Source organism: Verruconis gallopava (genome assembly GCF_000836295.1).
Source record: "Verruconis gallopava strain CBS 43764 unplaced genomic scaffold supercont1.15, whole genome shotgun sequence".
Lineage (NCBI taxonomy): Eukaryota > Fungi > Ascomycota > Dothideomycetes > Venturiales > Sympoventuriaceae > Verruconis > Verruconis gallopava.
Window position 1 is genome coordinate 295524 of NW_015622151.1, and position 19898 is coordinate 315421.

At 50.8% G+C, this 19898-nt stretch overlaps 7 protein-coding genes across 7 annotated transcripts; 3 read left to right on the forward strand and 4 right to left on the reverse strand.

Moving 5' to 3' along the window:
* Nucleotides 1-33: 33 nt before the first annotated feature.
* Nucleotides 34-1656, reverse strand: PV09_05077 (uncharacterized protein). Its single transcript, XM_016358542.1, has one exon. It carries the CDS (start codon nucleotides 1335-1337, stop codon nucleotides 51-53), a length of 1287 nt encoding a protein of 428 aa, XP_016213643.1. The 5' UTR covers nucleotides 1338-1656; the 3' UTR covers nucleotides 34-50.
* Nucleotides 1657-3912: 2256 nt separating this feature from the next.
* On the forward strand, nucleotides 3913-7458 carry PV09_05078 (uncharacterized protein). Its single transcript, XM_016358543.1, has 4 exons — nucleotides 3913-4307; nucleotides 4438-5299; nucleotides 5350-5489; nucleotides 5541-7458. Exons 1-4 carry the CDS (start codon nucleotides 4191-4193, stop codon nucleotides 7005-7007), a joined length of 2586 nt encoding a protein of 861 aa, XP_016213644.1. The 5' UTR covers nucleotides 3913-4190; the 3' UTR covers nucleotides 7008-7458.
* Nucleotides 7459-8510: 1052 nt separating this feature from the next.
* PV09_05079 (uncharacterized protein) lies at nucleotides 8511-9814 on the forward strand. Its single transcript, XM_016358544.1, has 3 exons — nucleotides 8511-9136; nucleotides 9199-9371; nucleotides 9423-9814. Exons 1-3 carry the CDS (start codon nucleotides 8564-8566, stop codon nucleotides 9526-9528), a joined length of 852 nt encoding a protein of 283 aa, XP_016213645.1. The 5' UTR covers nucleotides 8511-8563; the 3' UTR covers nucleotides 9529-9814.
* Nucleotides 9815-10181: 367 nt separating this feature from the next.
* Nucleotides 10182-11970, forward strand: PV09_05080 (uncharacterized protein). Its single transcript, XM_016358545.1, has 2 exons — nucleotides 10182-11184; nucleotides 11235-11970. The coding sequence occupies exons 1-2, from the start codon at nucleotides 10689-10691 to the stop codon at nucleotides 11405-11407; spliced, it is 669 nt and encodes a 222-aa protein (XP_016213646.1). The 5' UTR covers nucleotides 10182-10688; the 3' UTR covers nucleotides 11408-11970.
* Nucleotides 11840-13106, reverse strand: PV09_05081 (uncharacterized protein). The gene has a single exon (XM_016358546.1). The coding sequence runs from the start codon at nucleotides 12968-12970 to the stop codon at nucleotides 11900-11902; it is 1071 nt and encodes a 356-aa protein (XP_016213647.1). The 5' UTR covers nucleotides 12971-13106; the 3' UTR covers nucleotides 11840-11899.
* A 190-nt stretch (nucleotides 13107-13296) lies between these two features.
* PV09_05082 (uncharacterized protein) lies at nucleotides 13297-14673 on the reverse strand. The gene is made up of 3 exons (XM_016358547.1): nucleotides 14273-14673; nucleotides 13987-14217; nucleotides 13297-13934 (listed from the first exon to the last, which is right to left on the reverse strand). The coding sequence occupies exons 1-3, from the start codon at nucleotides 14585-14587 to the stop codon at nucleotides 13491-13493; spliced, it is 990 nt and encodes a 329-aa protein (XP_016213648.1). The 5' UTR covers nucleotides 14588-14673; the 3' UTR covers nucleotides 13297-13490.
* Nucleotides 14674-15671: 998 nt separating this feature from the next.
* PV09_05083 (uncharacterized protein) lies at nucleotides 15672-18941 on the reverse strand. The gene is made up of 3 exons (XM_016358548.1): nucleotides 18276-18941; nucleotides 18016-18222; nucleotides 15672-17950 (listed from the first exon to the last, which is right to left on the reverse strand). The coding sequence occupies exons 1-3, from the start codon at nucleotides 18385-18387 to the stop codon at nucleotides 15969-15971; spliced, it is 2301 nt and encodes a 766-aa protein (XP_016213649.1). The 5' UTR covers nucleotides 18388-18941; the 3' UTR covers nucleotides 15672-15968.
* Nucleotides 18942-19898: the final 957 nt, after the last annotated feature.

The window sequence follows — 19898 nt, forward strand, 5'->3', positions numbered from 1 at the left end:
GTAACACATGCATCTAGAGAGTGGAGTCATCGTAAAATACGGGCCTTAATTCAGTTTTGATCTTCGCTACCAACATCGTTCTCCGAAGACCGCTGTGTCAGCCGGTCAAGCTGTAATTTCAACACATGCATCGCGCTCTGGAGACCCTTTTGGAGCAATGGTGTTTTCGCCTCCTCTATTTGTAATTCGAGCGCGTCAATCTTCGTTCGTAACTCCTCGACGTGTCTTTCATCCGCCGCCGTGTCCGAAACGTCCGGAGCTTGTGTCTCGACCACCGTAATCTCCATCCCGTCACCCCAGTATCTCGCGAAGGCTTCCGCCATGTTCGCGTCCTTGATCGCGAAGACAATTTCTTTGATGGAGCCCAAGCTGGCAGACTGGGTGGTCTCCGTCGTACTACATGATCTTGTCCCAAGCAAGGCCTTCTTCCAAGCAGCACATATCTCGCTTACTGGATTGCCATACGCCCCACAACCCCAGGCCCCGAGCACAACGTACTCTGTCTTATGGGACTTAAAAACTTGTAGTACCGTCCTCATTTTTTCAAGCGCCAAGTCTCGATCTTTCTGGCTCGCGTACATCTTCTCAACTGCAGCCGTGTCACAATCAGAAACGTCGTCATCACTATCTCTACTAGCTTCCCTCACCATGGATCGCTTGATGGTGTCTGGGAACCTTGTCATGGCAGCTGAAACGACGTCGACATAAAACCTGTCAGCTTTGGAAAGGTCTTCCTCATCCTTTGTCCGCGGCAGTCGAAAAACAAGGACGTCAGGGGACCAGATGCCTCCGACTTCAGGGAGACGATACCACTCTTCTCTCAAAGAGGGTAAGAGAGTCGTGCGAGCGCAAATCGATTCTTCCTGCGAGGTGGCACCGTTCAGAACACCACCACCGGGTCGCAGCGGTGAGGCCATGTTCAGGATTCCCACGTTCCGCCTCGAGCGCTTAGCTTGGTGTAGACAGTAAGCAGCAGTCAGGGTATCCGTGACTTGCACACTAATCTTGAAAGGCACCGACTCAGTCTTTGACAGGTCTTGGCTGCGCCTGGGCTGTTCCTGGTTCACGTTCATGTCCACTGACTGGAGAGTCTTGCCCCTGCCCGGCTGCTGAGCTTTCACATTTGTCTTATTGGGGCCAATATGGCTCGCTGCTTCGATTCCCATCTTCGCATTCGTGAACAAGTACGCATTTTCTATCCCTGCCCGAGCTCTTGCATCGGATGCAAGAATCTGCGGGATGATTTTGTTGATGGTCGTGCGTGCGGTCTTTGCTCTTTGGTCCTTCCGGAAGCCCTGCTGGGCCATGGGGGCATGCGACGGTTTAGTTCTACCCATAGTAACATGCTTTGCGCTCGTGGCGTCTGCATCAAGTCATGTTGAACTTCACTACTGCTGTGAAAGCTGGAGGATGTTTTGGTTGCACTAAAGAACGGAAATTTAGAACTACAACCTGTACGTCGAGCACATGAAGCTGATAGCAGTGGCCGTTAAGTGAAAAATAGCAGCAAGGCGACGAAGAAATTGTTGACGAAGATTCGAGACAACGATTATAGTTGACAATCATGCAACGGTTTCTGATGAGTTGTGGATGTGTCTAATTTAGGATTAGCGCGATTTATGAGGGTCACCTTGACTACTGAGATACAGAACAGTGTCGTACGATTTTGTCACGATGGGCGTACAAACCGTCAGGAATGTTACGACAAATACATGATCACTGCGTGCTGGCAAGCAATTCTGAGGATGAACGCCTGTCATCATAATCCAGAGCTTCTCTTGCTCCTATCCTTCGGGGTCTAAATATGCAACATTTCCACTGAGAGAACAGCGGATAGGAGACTGCCAGATATGGGGTGACATGATTGCACCTCTGCGGGCGAAGTCCGTGCATGAAACTGCAGGAGCAAGACTTGCTTATCGCTGGAGCGAAAGCCCGGCGGGCAAGCAAAATGCCATTGACATCGTTCGTCTGCCGGTCGAAACCACAATCCTGATCGGACCCTAGTTCCTAATAGATTATCTTGCAGGGTTCTCGCAGCAGCTGACGTAGGGTCTGGCGAGTGAACGAGCGTTACGGTTCACCGTGTCTGCCGCATAGAAACGCTAAGATCCTTGAAACTGCATCGTCGTGGATGGAAAATCCAGCTCTCCGTCATGAATGTGTGAGGTGCGCTAATGACGCCGAGCAAAGCTTGGTTGAGCTTAAATTGCGAGTGCTCCCCTCCCTTTGCACTTCCGCCTGCAAAGTTGCTCAACTATCTACACTCTTGAAACCTACGCGAGAAGCACCGATCCTAATTACTTGATCTCTCCAAGAAGAGTCCAACTTTCAAGGTATGTCTTGTCTCGAATGCACTGCAGGTGCAAGTGGTACAGAGGGCTTGGCATTAACCGAAGCAGCAGCAAGTATGCCTGGCAGCACTACATCCTCTGTTTCCATTGTGAAGCCTAAGCCCCTCGACCACCCTTGCGGCGAGTCTTGTGAGTGCTGCGGTATTGGCGAGAGCTGCGGTTGCGTTGTGATGTGAGCGTATCACAACGGGGTGAAGACGGTGGAATCACGTGGGAGTAATCAGCACGGGCCTGCGTTTAACCCGGCTACACTTTCGCGCGAAGGATAGTTTTTGGAGACGCAGGTGTCAACGATCTTGGAAGATTGCTCTTGACGCGACACCTATGACGAACACTTTCCACGTATCATTTGAGATGGGTTGTGAATGGCTGTAATGCCCCATTGTGTCGTGTAGAGAGTCAGATATTACACAATACAGAGTGGGCGTCTGTCACTTCTTGCTACTTGGTTTTTGGCACTGTTTCGAAGTTCCCTCATTGCCTCTTCAGTTTCGTGCAAGCACTTACACAGGTGGACGAATTCGACATGAGACTATAATTGGAGTATGTTCGATGCGAGTAGTCCTTTGCTCACCGCAACTCTACCAACGACACGCCCCTTTCAGGAACTGCACACAAGGGAGGTATTTCATCAGCATGGTGTGCATCAGCATAGTGTCAAACAATGGAAAAGTACAAAGTCCAGCTTTTTGCCACTTCACAAGGAGAAGCCCGTTCTCCAGGCACAGATATTTCCTCCGCAAAGAATAGAACTATCCATCCTCAATGCCAAGGCGGGGAGTTGGTGGATACCGAAGGGAGAGCCGAAGGATGACCACATAGGATTCCCCATCCAGCTAGCAGGAGGACATGACCACTTCTAGTCGCGATAGCTGCGCCACGAACACGTCCAGGTTGAAGCGCTTGGCATCACGGGAACGTCGCATGGATCAGAATTTTACAGGCACAAGTCCACATGCGCGTCGTACCTGTTTTTCGCGCCGAAGGATGGGCACGGAAACATGCGCCCACATGCTACCCACGGCAAAGGCCCAAGCCGCCATTGCGTTCGATTGTTCCGTCTTCCTTGGTTTCGGACAGTTGTGCATGAAGCCACCGCAGAGACGGCCGCCCCGGTCCAGACCAATGGTCATGGCGATCGACAAGTCGCATTGGGCAGCGCTCAGACCACGTGGAGACGAAAAGGGTTGGCGATCAAGCCCATGATGTAATTATGGAGTAAGGTAGATCGAGCATCGGCCAAACTTTCAATGCTTCTCGCGTCATCGCAATTATTCTCCGCGCTTGCGTCGACTTAGCAGGATGCCCAAAAGGTGATCGCGTCGGCTGATTTCAGCCAGAACCAGGAGCAGTGAACCGCATTTGCGACTCGTAATTTGTCGTGTGAAGACATAGACTCGGTGCAAGACAATGCTAGCCGGACGCTATGGGTGGACTTGCGGTGCTGTATGTGTATGTGTTTGTGTATGTGCGTGCGTGTTGCTCAAGTGGCGCCCGCTAGGTGTTTGCCTTTACGGCAGGCGTCGCCGACTTCCTCTCCTTCGACGTCACTGCTACGAGATCGTCCCTTCCAATTTCGGTGACGCGTGTGTAACCTGCAACTCGCCGCGACCATGAGCTCATAAACCTTTCTTGAATCCCCTTCTGCTTCGCTCTGACAATCATACCCATAAACCCCCGTTTTCCTCCTTCCAGTTCGATCGTACAGCTATCTAATTACCTCCAGTGCCAAAATTGCTCGGCCGTCACACGACGACCCTTTCATAATCCATTGATACCCCATTGTAAAGCCCCCTTGTTTATTTTACGCGATACCCCCAACCATAAATTGTAATCATGACGAGCAAGGCGGTCAACGTTCCTGTGAACGAGAAGCTGAAGGAGCAAGATGTCAACAACAAGCTCCAGCTTTATGGCATCTACTCTGCCTTTGCCAATGGAAAGGTTCCTTCGGTAAGTCGCCTTCGTGTCCCGTGGACGAGTGCTGCTACCACGAGACCGGCTCGATTTCCGCCAGTTTAGCCGTCCCCATCGGCTGGCACACGCAATCCTCACTGCGCAGACAAACTAACGACGGATCCAGAATCAACAAATCGATGTTGCGTTGAACAGTTTCCTGGCATCGAAAGCCTTATCGAAGCCATCAGACAAGTTGTCTGAGGAAGGCAAACAACTGGTTGCCGACTTCCGCGACGTCGTTGAGAAAGCTAAAATTCTTCTCTTGACCAAGAACGAGGGCAATCTTTTGCAAGACTTCATTTGGCAAACGCAACAGATTAGTGGCGGCGACGCTACTAAACCAAACGCTCCTATTGATAAAGCTACTGCGAAACAACATGGTAACGAAGCTCTTGAGGGTCTAAGAACACTTGGAACCCTGATTATTTCCAATGGCCAATTTCGCAAGCTTCTCAACGATGCCACCATTCTCTTGCGCTCAATTGCCGGTGACGCGGCCACAAAGACCGCAAGTAAGGTCCATCCTGGCGAAGAGCGCTTGAACCAGATCGACGAACCTGCGCCGGACAATACGTGGCACGACGTCCCCGACCTCACGCCAGCAAATTTGAAGAAGCAGGCTAAAGCCATATATGACGAGAGAAAGCCCTTTAGTTCGAAACAGGTAGAGGAAGCCGCTCGAGAAGCCTCCGCTGCAGCTCATCCCGATGGATCTACCGACCCAGCAGGCACTGCCCAGCTCGCTGCTCGTGACCAGCAGCAGGGCACTTCCAGTGGTGTGGATGCCGTCGCGGGTGCCAACGCTGCGTTTGACAAGCTGCGTACCGAAGCATCGAATAATGTTTCCGAAGACACTAAGGACCAGGCTCGGAATTATAAGGCTCGCACACAGAATTATCTCCAGAGCAAGATGCCCAAGGAGAGACGCGAACAGACCATTTGGCGTTTGAAGAAGATGGTCGTTGAAATCCAGGGTCATCAAGACTGTATGTATGCGCCAAATTATGTCTATTGTATGAAAACTCACAGCTCTTAGATCAACGCGCTATCGACACCCTTCTTCGCCTCGCCGAAGAGTATGGTGGTCATTCCAAGACCATTGCAGCTCAAGGCTCAGGCGCAATCAAAGGTGCCCACACCGATGATAGTTTGCAACTTGCTGAGGCTGATCTTAAGGTGAACACAGATTTTGTAAACCGCAATAAACAAACGCTGACGTGCATCAAGACTCTGATCGAACGCTTCGCAAATGGAACATCATCCGACGACCTTTTCGATGCGATTAATCAAATCTATCGCGATGCTGACCAAGATTCAGAACTCAAAGGTTGGTTCAAGAAGATGGATGCCTACATTCGTAGAGTTCTGAAGGAGCCGGGTTACATTATGCAAGACGCCTCTACCAACGACTGGAATGCTCTGTACGATCAGGGCCAATTCCTTCTCCGTGACAAGTATCGTGCGCATACCGACCGTGTGCTTGACGAGATCAAATTCTTCGCAAATGAATTCGACAATGACCCTCAAAACAAAGCATTCGCGGCGTCGATGAATAAACTGTTCAATGATCTCGGCCAGGACAAGAATGGCAAACCAACATTCAAGCCACACCTCGTCAAGGACATCACCGATGTCATCCTGCCAGCTGCCTTTGAGCATATTCGTTACGTTCCAATCCCAAGAATCGAGGTATCTGATCCTATGGTTGACGCAGTTATCGAAAATCTAGTCATTGAGAGCGACAATCTTGCTCCGAACGTTCTCGAGTTTGGCAGCGACAACTACTGGCGTTGGGGTCGCAAGAAGATTGCCAGCAAAAATAAGAACAAGGTCATGCTGTCCGTCTCAGGTGTACAGCTTGATCTTCGTGACGTTGCATTTTACGTCAAGAAGAAGCAAGGCTTTCCATCGATCAGCGACATAGGTGTTGCTGACATTTTCATGGGCGGAGAAGGTTTGAGCTTTAAAATCAAGGCTGAGACTGCCGATGCAAAGGACCGCCAGAACTTCTTCAAGATTGAGAAGGTTGATGTTGACATCAAGAACGTCAATATCAAGCTCAAGAAGTCTAAGCATAAGATCTTGTTCGCCCTCGCTAAACCTATTGTTCTCAAGGCCCTTCGACCTGCGCTCCAGAAGGCTATCGAGAAGCAGATTAAGGACGCTGCACACAAACTTGACGGTCTCCTCTATAACATCAAGTTGGAAGCTGAGAAGGCACAGGCAGATTTCGAAGCGGATCCAACACCAGAGAATGCTCAGAATATGTGGCAGCGATATGTAACTGCTGCAAACAAGCAACTGATGCAGGGTAAGGAGAAGAAGGCTCAATTGGAGCAACGTGCCAAGCAGACCAAGGTCAATGCTGCGGTTACGAAGCATGATTCTATTTTCCCAAATATCAGCTTGCCAGGCGGTATTTCTACCAAGGCAACAGAATACAAGGAACTGGCACGCAAAGGAGACAAATGGGAATCGCCAGTCTTTAGCATCGGTTCTGCAAAAGAAACCACGAATCTACCACCTGCGCCGAAAATTATCCGCAAGCCTCACGCCACGGCAGGATCTACGACCACTGTGAGCACACAGGGGTTCAGCAACCAGGTTGACCAGGCATTCGGCAAGACCAATGGTGTAACCAACGGCAATACCATGCTCGGCGCCCAGAATCCAGTGCTGAACGGTTCTGCTTAAATTTCGTCATACTTCGTCTCAATGCCAAAAAAAACCATACTGCACATACAGCAGTTACTCAGGCCGGAACAGAAACAGATTGGACCTTGAAACTGTAGAAGGGAAAATTACTTGATGGATGATGAGGGGAATACACAAGCGAGAGATGTTTTATTTTGTGATACCACTAAGTGCGATCGCTGGAGCCTTTTCGTGCTTGGACCTTGTCGTATCCGGAAGTAATGCGTTGGAAAAGCGTCGACCATGAACGATTGCTTGTTGGGTGGGCACGGATATAACGACGGTCAAGTTTATTGTGTGAAAATTGGTAACAAAGGCAATCGCATGTGTTGCTAAGACGGGTTTCCTTTGTGCATCCTGTAATGTAGCTATAACAAAAATCGAATATGTAGAATCGCTTAACGTTCAGGTGTCTCAAATCGAATCCTACGGCATCAACCTTCGACAAGAAGATACTTTTCATGTGTTGCTGTTGATAATGCTCTTCGTCTCCCTGTTGTCTACAGATCTTTGCCTGGTAGGTTTGATGCAATCTGTCAACTGACTCGTGCACGATGTTACAAACACCACATGGGGTAACGCGCTCGGCAATACAACGTCGTAGATAGCTGGTCAAAGCAGGCGTGAGCCGGGGAGGTGGATTGGGTGTAGATTTCGCATGACGGCATTTCAGCCTACAAAATCGTGATGGCAGATGTTGAGGAAAAAGCTCATTCCCACACACTCTCCTGGTGAAGAAAGCAACACCGGAAGCTGAGAGCATCCCAACCATTTCACTAAATGCCGCAAAGGACAGATCTTGATTTTCATTAGGCTTCACAATTTTGATTCGCGCAGCGAGAATCCACGCCTCGAAAATTCGCGCCGAGGCGCACAGAGTGCACGGTAACATCTGAAGATAGAACTAGGTTGAAGCAAGGACGGGTGGAGCACCTCCCACAAAGAAGATCTTGTACAAACGCTCGACACAGCAAACACAAAACGTGTTTGCACCTATCGCGAGGCAAGCGTGTTTTAGCATGGCATTTTATGAACCAGCATTCTCGTCTCCGAGGAGGTCGTCTGGGAAACGCTGAATCTGCCATGTGCCAACTCATGGTGTGGTCTCTTGTGTAATCACCCCTTCTGAACCTTGTGCAAATCATCGTCACGACGCCAATCAACCTCTAACATCAAGCCGGATCCTAAGCCATGATCGCGTACCGAGGCAAGGCATTTCTCTTGAAGAAATTTCTTTCCCCTTTCCTCAAGTCGAAGGTGCCCTGTCTGACTGACGTCGTTTGGCAGCGGATCAAAAGCTTGTCCGTAACCGAATCTGCGTTGAGGCTGCAAGTCTTGCTTCTGAGAGCGCTCAACTGCAGTTCTGATTTCCTTGTTTCTGACCCGTGGCGAAAGCACGAGAAAGACGACGCTGTCGCGTGGGCGAACGTATATCTCAATCCAGTGCTATTTATACCGCCTTGGTATTACGTGCCACCTTTGAGGACAAACTCCAGCTCGGCCCTTATATCCACGCTGCCGCTCTTCTTGTTGACCAGCGTTGGTCACGCGACACCATGATGCGCTCTCTATTCACCTCGATGGTCGTGACATGTGCTGCCGCAACAGCCAACTTGGAACCCGCCGCTCAGCCAGCGGCTGTACACGAGTTCGAGCGTCGTTACACTGACGCCCAAATACACAACACCTCAAGCAGCACGGCCTGCGCGAAAGTGCATGTTATAGTCGATCGCGCAACCGGTGAACCGCCAAGTCAGGGTGTCATTGGCACTCTGGCTACAATTATCGCGACGCGGATACCAGGCACGACAGTGGAATGGGTCGACTACCCCGCCGTACTCGTTCCGTACGACCAGAGCACGAACACAGGCATAACGATGACCAAGGATTCGATCACAAGCTACGCAGACAAGTGTCCGAACGCCAAAATTGTGATGCTGGGCTACTCGCAGGGTGCACAGGTCGTCGGCGACGTTCTGTGCGGGGGCGGCGGCGCTTTAGGTCTAGGACCTTATACCGATCCTCTTGAGGAAAACTACGTGAAAAGGATTGCTGCGGCCGTGCAGATGGGCGATCCAAGATTCGTGCCGGGCATGCCATGGGATAGGGGAACCGCCGTGACAGGAGGCGTAAGTTCGATTCTTCCTTGGCCTTGTCATTTTTGACTCGCCATTAACAATGTCCTTGTTAGATCTTCCCAAGACAGCCAAATCAAACTTGTGAAAGGGTCGCCTCCATATTGGTTTCGTATTGCGACGCCAATGATCCCTTCTGCGCTGTCCCCGGCTTCGATTACAACGTACACGCTACCTACGATATCCGATACAACGAGGACGCATTCAACTTCGTGGAAGGCAAGATCAAGTACGTCACCTGCTGACCCATGCTTTTGGCGCTCTACTAACGATTGGGCAGTGGCAGTACAACGGGAAAGAAGGGAGACAGTACACGACAGTCGCCGCGCTCAAGTGCGTCGTTACTGGCTCTAGCTATGCTTTTCGTATTTTCGTCAGTCTTATGAAAACAGTAAGACGAGGAGAATGTTTTGTGGGCCTTTCCCTTTTGCCATGGTTACAGGCATCCTTCCGTATACGATGGCTATGACATGATATTATCCTCTTGTAATAAACTCTCTCTGGGCTGCATTGATTGGGATGGATGATCTGGCCTGGTTTTGAATGGATCGTTGGACTTGCACTGTTGCATTGATGATTTCGACCTCTGGCCGAATGTATGAATCGTGTTCGTAAGCGCAGATTTCATAGCAGACGCATGGGATGATCCAATATGACTTATGTGACTTTAGCAGCTGCAGTTACTTTAATCGAACTTGCTTTTGAGGTTCGAGGCGTTGGCATTACGAGCTGAAAGTTTTTCTTTTCCGTCCACATCTCTAAACGTACACGCAATACTTCAGCGCTTGTCGTGCACGCATTGCGCCAAATATTGAACGCAAGAGACCATGCTTGTGGTGGCTGAGTAGCAAGTCTGCATGGAGGTTTCACCGTCGTGGAGGCTGTATTTCCGACGACAATTCAAAGCCGTGGTGGCGCTTCGTTCTAGACCATCGCGGTCGCCGTGTTGTGGCACGATCAATGCGGGTCACCCCTCACTGACGCCATGTGTGGCAGTGCTTTTTTGCTTCAAATAACCAAGCTTTTCGCTATGCCCCACCTCTGATCCGTCTCGATACCTCTTACAGACGTGCGCGATCTTTACAGCTGAAGATCCCTGGTACTACTCTCGATTCAGGCGAGCTAGCAAGAAAAAACGCGCAAGCTATCTACCCGACAACCGCCTGAAATGCAAGCCATGGCGAATGAGATCGAGTGTCCGGTACATGATGTTATTTCCACGTGTGGCAGCTAAGGTATCTGGACGGCGGAATTGGGCTTCTGTGACGACAAGGCTTTTGAAGCGATCCACTAAGACTATAGTATCAGCGGGAAGGAGGGGCACTCCAGAAACAAAGCAGGTTTCTACCTAGCTACCAGCCGAGTGATAGTTTGAAGGAGGGGTAGAGCGTTGGTACAGGAGAGTCGAACGTATAAAAGACCCAAATCTTTTCCACCTCGAGACTCTCGACACATCCGTTCCGACCCAGTTTTCCATCCAAACTCGCTTCACCCTCTTGAGTTTCCAACTTTTTGTCAGCTGTCTTTAATCCACCATCCAGCCATCATGTCTGACTTCCTCGACCGTGCGAAGGAGAAGGTGAAGGACAAGTTCGGCGGCGGCAGCGGAAACGACGACAGCAGCTACGACAACACGGGAAATGACTCGTACGGGTCATCTGGCCAGTCTGGCAGCGACAGCTACGGATCGTCGGGAGGTATGGGACGTGGCGGCAACGATAGCTATGGTTCCGACAACTATGGCTCTTCGGGAGGTATGAAAGGTAGCGGCAACGATAGCTATGGTTCCGATAACTATGGCTCTTCAGGAGGTAGGGGAGGTAGCGGCAACGACAGCTATGGTTCCGGTAATTATGGATCATCAGGCGGAATGGGTCGTAGCGGTGATGATAATTATGGCTCATCTGGACGCACGGGAGGAAGCGATTCCTACGGCGATGACTCGTACGGGTCTTCGGGACGCACGGGAGGCAGCGACTCATATGGGTCTTCCGGTCGTGGTGGGGACAACTCTTATGGCTCTTCTGGCAACAACGACGATAGTAAGTTACACGTCACTTTCCGTCGAGCTACATGACTAACAATGCACCAGGCTATGGTAGTAGCAACACCGGCTCAGGGGGTTACGGCTCAGGCGGCTACGGCTCTAATCAACGTGATACCTCGGACAGCAGCTACGGCGGAGGAAAGACCACTGGAGATTACGGTCAGCCTGGCAGCGATAGTTACGGAAGCGGCCGACGCGGAGGCGACGATAGCTACTAAATGCACCACTCGCCAAATCCTACCAATGAATACGCAATGTAATAAAAAAAACAAGCGCACTTCCTCGTTCCACAACTTCATATTGGCTTCAATCTAGTCTCTTTGTTTTCCTGTCGTGAGCTTCATCTACTTCGGCCAAAAGCCCAACAACAGATCTATCACATAAACTTTTAGCGTCGGACCGATGGATCGGATTGGTTCTCTGCTTGAAAATCAACTGATGGTGCAACGACTTCCTGAATAAGGTTCAACTACGTCATAATGGATTTAGCAACGTGAGGGGTAACTCCGAGATCTCATGTGGGGGCATTCGCCGGCAACTCTAATGCAACCACTTGGAACGAGTAACATTTTGAGAACCTCTCCCGGTTGGATTTTGACAAAGCACGGTTTTAACGAGCTGTACGAGGACTGTGTTTTTCCACAACCTGTGACGGAAAATTCTATTTCTTCCAACGTAATCCTCGGTCTTATGTAACTAGCTAGGTGTGATCACTTGACTTTTCTCAGCAACATCCCGTACCAGACCTTGACACCAATCCATTTTCGCCCCCTTTCCCCGACGACCTTTTTCTCAACCATCTCCTCCGTCACAGTCCTCTCTTTCACCTGCCCAATAACCGTAAAACCGGCCTTGGCCGCTTCGTCGACCGTTTCTGACGTTCCGTGGACCCAGCTTGTGCCTCTTACCTTGATGGCCTGGCCATCTTCATCTTGCGCTACAAAACCAGCTTGCGATCGCATGCCCATGTTGTAATGCATATTTGTCAACAGGGCGATACCGTCTGGTTTGATAAGCGAAGCAAGGAGCGCGAAAAAGGTTGGCAAGGGAAAGTGTTCAAGCACCAGTGTTGTGAGGAGACCATCGTACGGCGGAAGAATTGGACTGCTTAGGTCGCTGCTCGCTGCCACAAATGATCTCTCGTCCAGCAGGATGGGCGGCCTATTGGCGTCAACTGGATCCAAGAAGTCATGTTGCAACAACGTTAGTGTCCTTCTGGATCGAATCTCGGGGTCTAAAGTCGCTTTGGCAGCTTCGAGCTTCATAGCAGCTTTGTTCAGCATGGCCCTGCTGGCATCGATACCTGTGATGTTGACGAGCATATGGCTGGGCCAATCCTGACTCATCAGAGCGACCGTGTTACGCCCTGTCCCGCAACCAAGGTCGACGATGTTCAGAGATGTGCCCGGACGTGAAAGTTCGGAAATTTTCATCACGTAGTCGCGCAACATACCACCACCATCGCCGAGCTCGTCGTCATCGACGGCTTGGAGTACGTTCCCGTCAGAGTCGTATACCTCCGCCCACGAGTCGTATGCTTCGACTGTGGGCACGTAGCGTGTCGGCATCTTCCGCGTCGATGTAGATGCCTCCTCGAACTTGGGCGACGATACACGAAGCGGGGGAGGCACGGCCCCCGTGGACGTCACTTGATGGTCTAGAGCCTGTTTATAGTCTTCTGACGGAGCCGATTCAGTTGTCGAGAAGGATTCGTGTGCATGTAACGGTGAAAGATCGACTAGGGAGGTATCAAATGTTTTGTTTAATGATGGCTGCGTCATGATGGGTGGGTCAGGCTGACGGGGAGGCTGAGATTGGAGGTTGGTCCGCACAAAAGAACCAAAAACAAAGCTCCAAGAGTCTATCAAGTTATATGCAATGCGATATGCGACAATGAAGCGGATAACCGAAGGAAATAGAAAGAAACGAGACTCGGCCTGCTAGCAAGAATACCGAGCCTTTTCTACGCTTCAAACGGTTGAGCATGGAGGTTCATTGACCAATCAGCGTTGAGAGGTGAGTCATGCTTAGGAGCTTTTGATTCGTCCATAACGAGGACGCCGTCGAGTGCAACGACCGAAGAAATTCTCCTTGCTCTTCCCGGGGGTTTTCGAATAAGGTGAACTGCTTTTCGATTGAACTGACTCGCTTCTCGGATCTGCTATACAAATCTATGTAAAATATGCCGAGACGGCCTCCGGCCCGAAAATGCGCGTCATGGATATCATTACAGTCGTGTTGGACTACTCTGTCCTCTCTATTGTCACGATAAATATGCTAGTCCTCGCGCAGAGAAAGTGTTCATTTAGCACGCTGATTGAGTTCTCTCCAGATTGCAGGTGGTCGAGCCCTGAAGTGGTTCTTTCGTATCAATTCTTTGTGCTCTCTCAGCCCATTGAACTTCTTAAGTATGTCAACCAGTCGAGTGTCCATCCAGACACTGCCATCCAGTTCCAAAAGCAAGTAAACATAGGAGAATATTGCGGCATCTAGCAGACTTGTTGGGCTCCGCCCACTCTTGATGCCCTCGGAGACGTAGGTGTCGAGGGCTACGAAGGCCTGTTCTGCCTCTAAATATATAGCTCGCTCGTCAATTATAGGTTTAGTTTTGAGAAGATCTTCTCGTGCGGCCTCTTGAAGACTACGAGAGGAGAAGAATCGTACGATTGAGGAAGAGGATTGAGGGTCGATGTAGCATTTTGTTGTTATAGCGCGGAAGTTTGGCGTGAGGTACATATGATATTGCTAAATCTCATTAGCATGATTCCGTGGCATCACTGCGCCGGCCAGTTCGTACCCATGCTCTCCTTACGGGCCCGTCGACTAGGGTCAGATACGCTTCCTCTCTGTTGCCCAAAGCCTGGCTCTTCCTTACCCACTTAGCGAACCCCTCTGAGTTAACAACGGGCTGCACAAGCGGGGGGCCAGCTTCTGGATGTGTCGTAAGTATGGGGAGAGTGCTGGGAAAAGAAGCGTGATTATTCGCTGGCACGACGTAAAACTCGATGCCTTGGAATATCAAGTATGTCTGAACTCAAATGGTAAATATATCATGCCAATTTTGTTTCCCTGTGGAATCTCACCTGCCAACGCAAGCAACTCGGATTGAAGCTCGCAACCTTGGGGTTGGCCCCATCGCTTCTGCATGCCCAGCTGAAGAGGGAGTGCAAGGCATCCTCCTTTTGCTTGCCTCGTCTCTTATCTTCAGCCCTCACGTGAGCATCAAAGAAGGCATGAATGTCCTGCCTCTCGGTTCTAGTCGGGGGGCGCACACTACGCTGCGGGAGTTCGTTCTCTTCATACGCGATCAATGGCGTGGAGTCGAACAGTCGTTTCAATGGTGCCGGAATGGTAAGGAACGACGAGGATGAAGAAGTGGAAGGACCGAAACCTGGCATTTTGAAGAGAGGGAATTGACGCAGACAAAAGGCGAAAGGAGTGGCTAGCTCATGGTCGGTGATGCATATGTATCGTAGCAAGCATCAGCAGGCAATAAACGAGATGGAAGCCAGACACCGCCCAGGGAAGATATTTTCCAGGAATGGTATAGTGCACTTGGAATGATGAAGATGGATGATGATTGGCTCGGCGACTGCTTTGCGGAGCCTTTGCATTTGCCAGCTCATTGAGTCGTAATCTCAAGAAATTCATGCACAAATCGTAGATTATGAAGGGAAGGATTCTCCACAGTAGGCACGTTTGTCTGTACGCTTGAAATGTTCACGGGCAAATCCCTGTGTCCTTCGTGAAAAACCCTACTTTCCCTCCGCTTTGTGCCTCACAAAGTTCGGTGACTAAATTACCACGAGGACAATGAAAAACTTCTGTTCGTCTACGAGCGTGAAGCCGATTTTTTTTTTTTTTTGAAAAAAAATAAATAATAGAAGAAGAATCGTGCCACAACAGAATGAAGGGGGCTCAGCAGACCGAGGATGGAATCGTACATAGTGCAAGAGCACATGTGGTTTCATCCCAACCGCAAAGAACGGTACGTTCAAAGTTGTTTTATATGATAGCATCAAGAGAACCTGTCGACAGTCATTGTATTGAAACAGGTGAGTCGAGCTTGAGCTCAAGGCCACTGATTCGCAACAGTCTTCATTGGAATCTGTCTTTCATCATGCCCGCATGTCGCGATGCCCATGCTGCAATTCTCAAACGTCATTCCGGTAGGTCGGGGTGGAAAATGGCTGGATGTTTTCCCGCCTTGACAACTAAGTTTTGCGACACGTCGCAAAAATGTATCCCTCTGGGCTGAACCAGGGCGAGGAATAGGTTCCGCTGCAAAGAACATTCTAAAGCTCCAAATTTAGAGACTAGAGTCTGCGTAGAATTCATTCATTCTTTCGAGAATCCAGAACGAGGCGCCTTGTCATGCCCTGCAATCCCACTCGCTGGATCTCCAAACGGCGCATAGAATCAGATGGAGGAATGAAGAACTTTTTTCCCATTGTAAAGAGTGCATCAGAAAAACTACACAGGCGCATTAATGCGTAGGTTGTGGATCCTTGTTATTGGGATCTATCTTACTGGAGACGTGTAATATACATTATAGGTACCATTTTGTGGGTTATGGCACAGAACAATAGTAGCGGTAATGGTTTCAGACAGCTTCAGATGGGTATCATGTAGGTGCCACTTGGCAATAAAACAAGATAGAAATTTGCAGATGTAGGCATTGCACAGATGGTCCAGCATGGGTATACAGCGAAAGATATGCAAGCCTGAGCTGCTATTCAATGAGAACGCAAAGTGATGAGATGGGTTGAGAAATCGTCGTTACATAAACATCATACGAGTTCGCCGCCTTTCAGCGACAGGTGCACCTGGACCACGTTGGCGTGGGATCGCGAGGGCATGTCTTTCGCAATACGGTCGCCCTGCTAATTCGTAGTAGTCCATATCAAGCTTCACACGACAGTGAGAGCAGCAAAAACAGTGCGGGTGGAATTTCTCCTTGCGATCGGTCTCCAGATATCGTCCCTCGATTCCTTTGTTGCACTTTGTGCATAGCGAGCCGTTGAGTTCGTGGTAATGTTGAGCGCAGTATGGCGAATTGTCGTGAACGTAAAATTCCGCACTTGGGAAGGAAGTTTGGCACGTGCGGCAAACAAAGCATTCCTTGTGGTAACGGCCCGTAAGTCGGCCATCCGCTGCTTTGACAGACTTGCCATAGATCTGAGTTCCGCAACCACGACATTCACCTTTGCTGATCGGCTGTTGGAAACGAGGAGGGCTTCGAGAGTGGATATCTGTCTTCGATCCTTGTCGCAATCGCGGTGGGGAGTCATTGATCTGACTTCTTGGATCGCTTCCCAGTTGTATGGCAGGATCTGCCGGCCGTCGCATATGGTGCACCGCTGGATCAACAGGTGATTCAAGAGGGGGTGGTATATTCCTCACAGCGGGCATTACGGGTGGTGGCAGAGCGTCTGGGCGCCCTGTCCTTGAAAGGCCTCTTCGGTGACTTCGGGTGCTGTCTGAGCTGGCGTTACGAGACAAAGATGAGACCGATGACGGTGCCGTAGAGGGGTTGGTAGATGAAGACGAAGACGCTGAGTCGCTCGGAGAATGAGAGACGTCACTTCGAGCGGCTGACCCTTCTCTGCGCAGAGTTTGCACTGGGAGTGATGGCACTGGCACATTGCTATCCAAGAAGCGATCGACAGCCGTTGGTTCATTTGTCCGTGTCATTGTTCGTGACCGCGCTCTTGTTGACGGTCCTGACGCATTGGCTGTCGATGGAGGCAACGGCGATGGCCTCGGCGCTTCAAACCAAGGGCTTTTGGGATCATTGTCCGGGGAATTGGTTTCTGTAACAAGTTGCAAATTTGCTACTTCTCGCGTTGCGGTTTCCAGAGAAGGCGGCTGCTGTCTTGCCATGGGGATGAATGGATTTTGAATGGCGGGATCTTTGAACGCGTCAAATCGCCCTCTTGTTTTGCTCCGCGACAGCCCAGCAGATGTTGTCGGTCGCTTCTCCTCTTCTATTCGTCCCTCGCCTGGGAAGAACTCTGTCTTGTTAGGTGCCGCTGACATCGCTGGCGACATCGCCGGCGATGACGCAAAGCCTGCGTATGGATTTTGCGAAGCAGCACTATGGTCCTCTGAAAATGTTTCTGACCTCTGTTCCGGCGCTAAAAAGCTGGTGGACTGTGGTTCTTCATCGGACTCGCGCAGAAATTTGTCGATCGAGTTGATCGTGTTCTGTGTCTCTCTTTGAGAAGGATTGCGCGTTCGAGATTGACGATCCATAGCGGGTCCTGAGTAGTTAGAGGTTTGTGAATACACAGATTGCGGCTCGGAAGGCTTTCTGTAATGGCTGTTGTCTACACCTCCCTGATATGCCTTATATTCTACGTTCGAAGGCCGTCTTTCTCTAGGACCACTTTGCGCATCGTTGCGGGTTCGTCCAGGTCGGCTGAAGGGCCCATCTGCTATGCCGTTCATTCTCTGCATCACGCTCACACCTGGAGAGGGAGGTGCCCTCATGGGATTCGGCTGGCTGTTAAGCGACCCTGGATCAGTGCGATCATACTTTGAGCGAAAAGGAGGGAATGCTGAATCCAGGTTACTTGCGAAATTTGGCGACGGCGGACTCGGCGATCGCGAGGGGAATAGGCTGGGCTTGCGCGAAAACATTGAGGACGGTGTTGTAATCTGGGTTGACGGCGTAACAGGCGTTAGGCCTTGCTCGTTTGTATAACTGCTGTAATCGCTTCCTGGTGTCACCGCGGCTTCAGGCTGAAGAAAGGGACGGTCTGAAGTGAGTTAGCATGGAAAATGCTGTGCATGGAAAAGCCTGGAAAATAAGGGAGTGGCTTACTAGCTGCAGCGGAATCGATTTTCGGCGGCACGTTCTTTCCAGGCCGTAGATATCCAGGTGAAGGCTGCTGTACATCCGACAAGATCGAGCCTTGCTGAACTGCTGGATCTATAGAGAGCGAGTGGTCTGCCTGAAGCGCAGGGTCACCCTTCATAACATTGGCGCGGTCCGAGCTTGGGTTGCTGGTGCTGTCGCCATTTGATGGTTCTGGGTTGCGATTAGCACAGGCACAGAATACCCGAAATGAGGTTACAAATTACTAGACAAGGGGTTGCAGACGTGGTCTGCTAGATTGACTATATCGATTTCCACCCCACATGTCGAACATTTAAGACTTGGTAAAAAGCTCTCCGGTCTTGCCGCTGCCGCCATTCCGAAAAAAATGCATTCGAAAGACGGGGAAGTTCGTACAATTGGTGGGGTGCAAGAACGTCCAGACCTGTGGTAGGTAAGGTTTTGCAAGTTCGGACTGCTCGACTTTCAACAACCGCGACGTGTGGTATGGGGGATTGGCTGCAGGGTAGTTGATTCTGACCGATATCGAGGTGGTCAACTGACAGTTGGAGCAGGCAAAAGGCGCAGGTGCGAGTGGTCGCGGTTCTCCTTGGTTGTATGGATCGTTAATCGAAATGACACTCAACCCCAGGCTGAGCGGCTCGCAATGCTATTCGCTGGCACGGTGGACTCGCGGCTATGCTGGTTCCTGCTGCACCGACCGGCGTGCCGGAGTCGTCAAATGGAATGGATTGATGGACGCTATCGTACTCTGGAGAACAAGTCGAGAGAAAGTAGGAAGTCGCCTTGAGCGAGACGACAACAGAAGAAGGTGAAATGTGCCATGTCTAAACAGACGGTCCCTGCACCGTGAGCCGGATGATGGCGTTCGACGACGAGCCTGCCATGGACCCGCGAGGCTGCGAACCAAGGGTGTCATTGGCTGCATGCTCAACCTCTTGCAGGATCATCAAGGCACGCTCCAATTGCGCTCTGCCAGGGGCTCCACATCTGTCCAAAAGAAACGTCTTTGTAACGATATAAGTGTGGAGGGCATCGGCATCGCCATACTTCCGTGACCAGGTGTTCTTGCTCGGCGCCTCTGAATCCAGCTCGACCTCATTTATGTTCCATCGTCGTGCGCGAAGGGTTTGTCGCTCCGTCCTCTCGTCGTCGGGGCGCCCATTCTCTGCACATCTCTTCACCCTGAAGCTGATAATCGCTTAACTGCGACCACCCAGGGCCCAGTTACGCCATGAACCGAAAGAAGACGCAAGACCCCTTTGATCCGCGCGATGTTCCCGAGAAGAGCTAGACTTCTAGAATGCTCCGATTGGCGGTGTGGGCCGCTAACTCGCTTAATGTGTGTGCATGCCGAGACGCTGGGATGGCGCTCTACCTCGCCATCCAAAGGCAACGTCCATTCTCGTTGCGGCGGTCTCCAAGTCAAACTCCCAAGACTCCGCGTTTCAGCGGCGACACGACGAAACTTTGTGTGTGCCGTGAATTCCATGCTACAACTGATGCTTGGCTACGCACAGAACGCGAGCCTGGAGCGGGAGGGTGCTGGAAGCTGAAAGATCTGCAGGATTCAGATCGATTGCTGCGTCTCAGATGGCTGGTTAGCTGGCGTGAACTATGGTGAGCCCGAGCACTTTTGTCCGTGCGGTGCGTGTCATTGCGACGCGGCATCGCCATCGCTCCAATCTCGGTGCCTCAGGCCGCCCGGCCAGTTGACAAATCGGTTTTACGGCACGTCAATGGTGCAATTTCGTATCGGCCCCGCGTTGAGCTGCTGATTCGCCGCCACGTACCGTGCAAGCCTCAACTTTGTTTGGTTGGTGGCACGATTTAGCTGCAAAGAAAGTCCTACGTCAGCAAGCAATCGA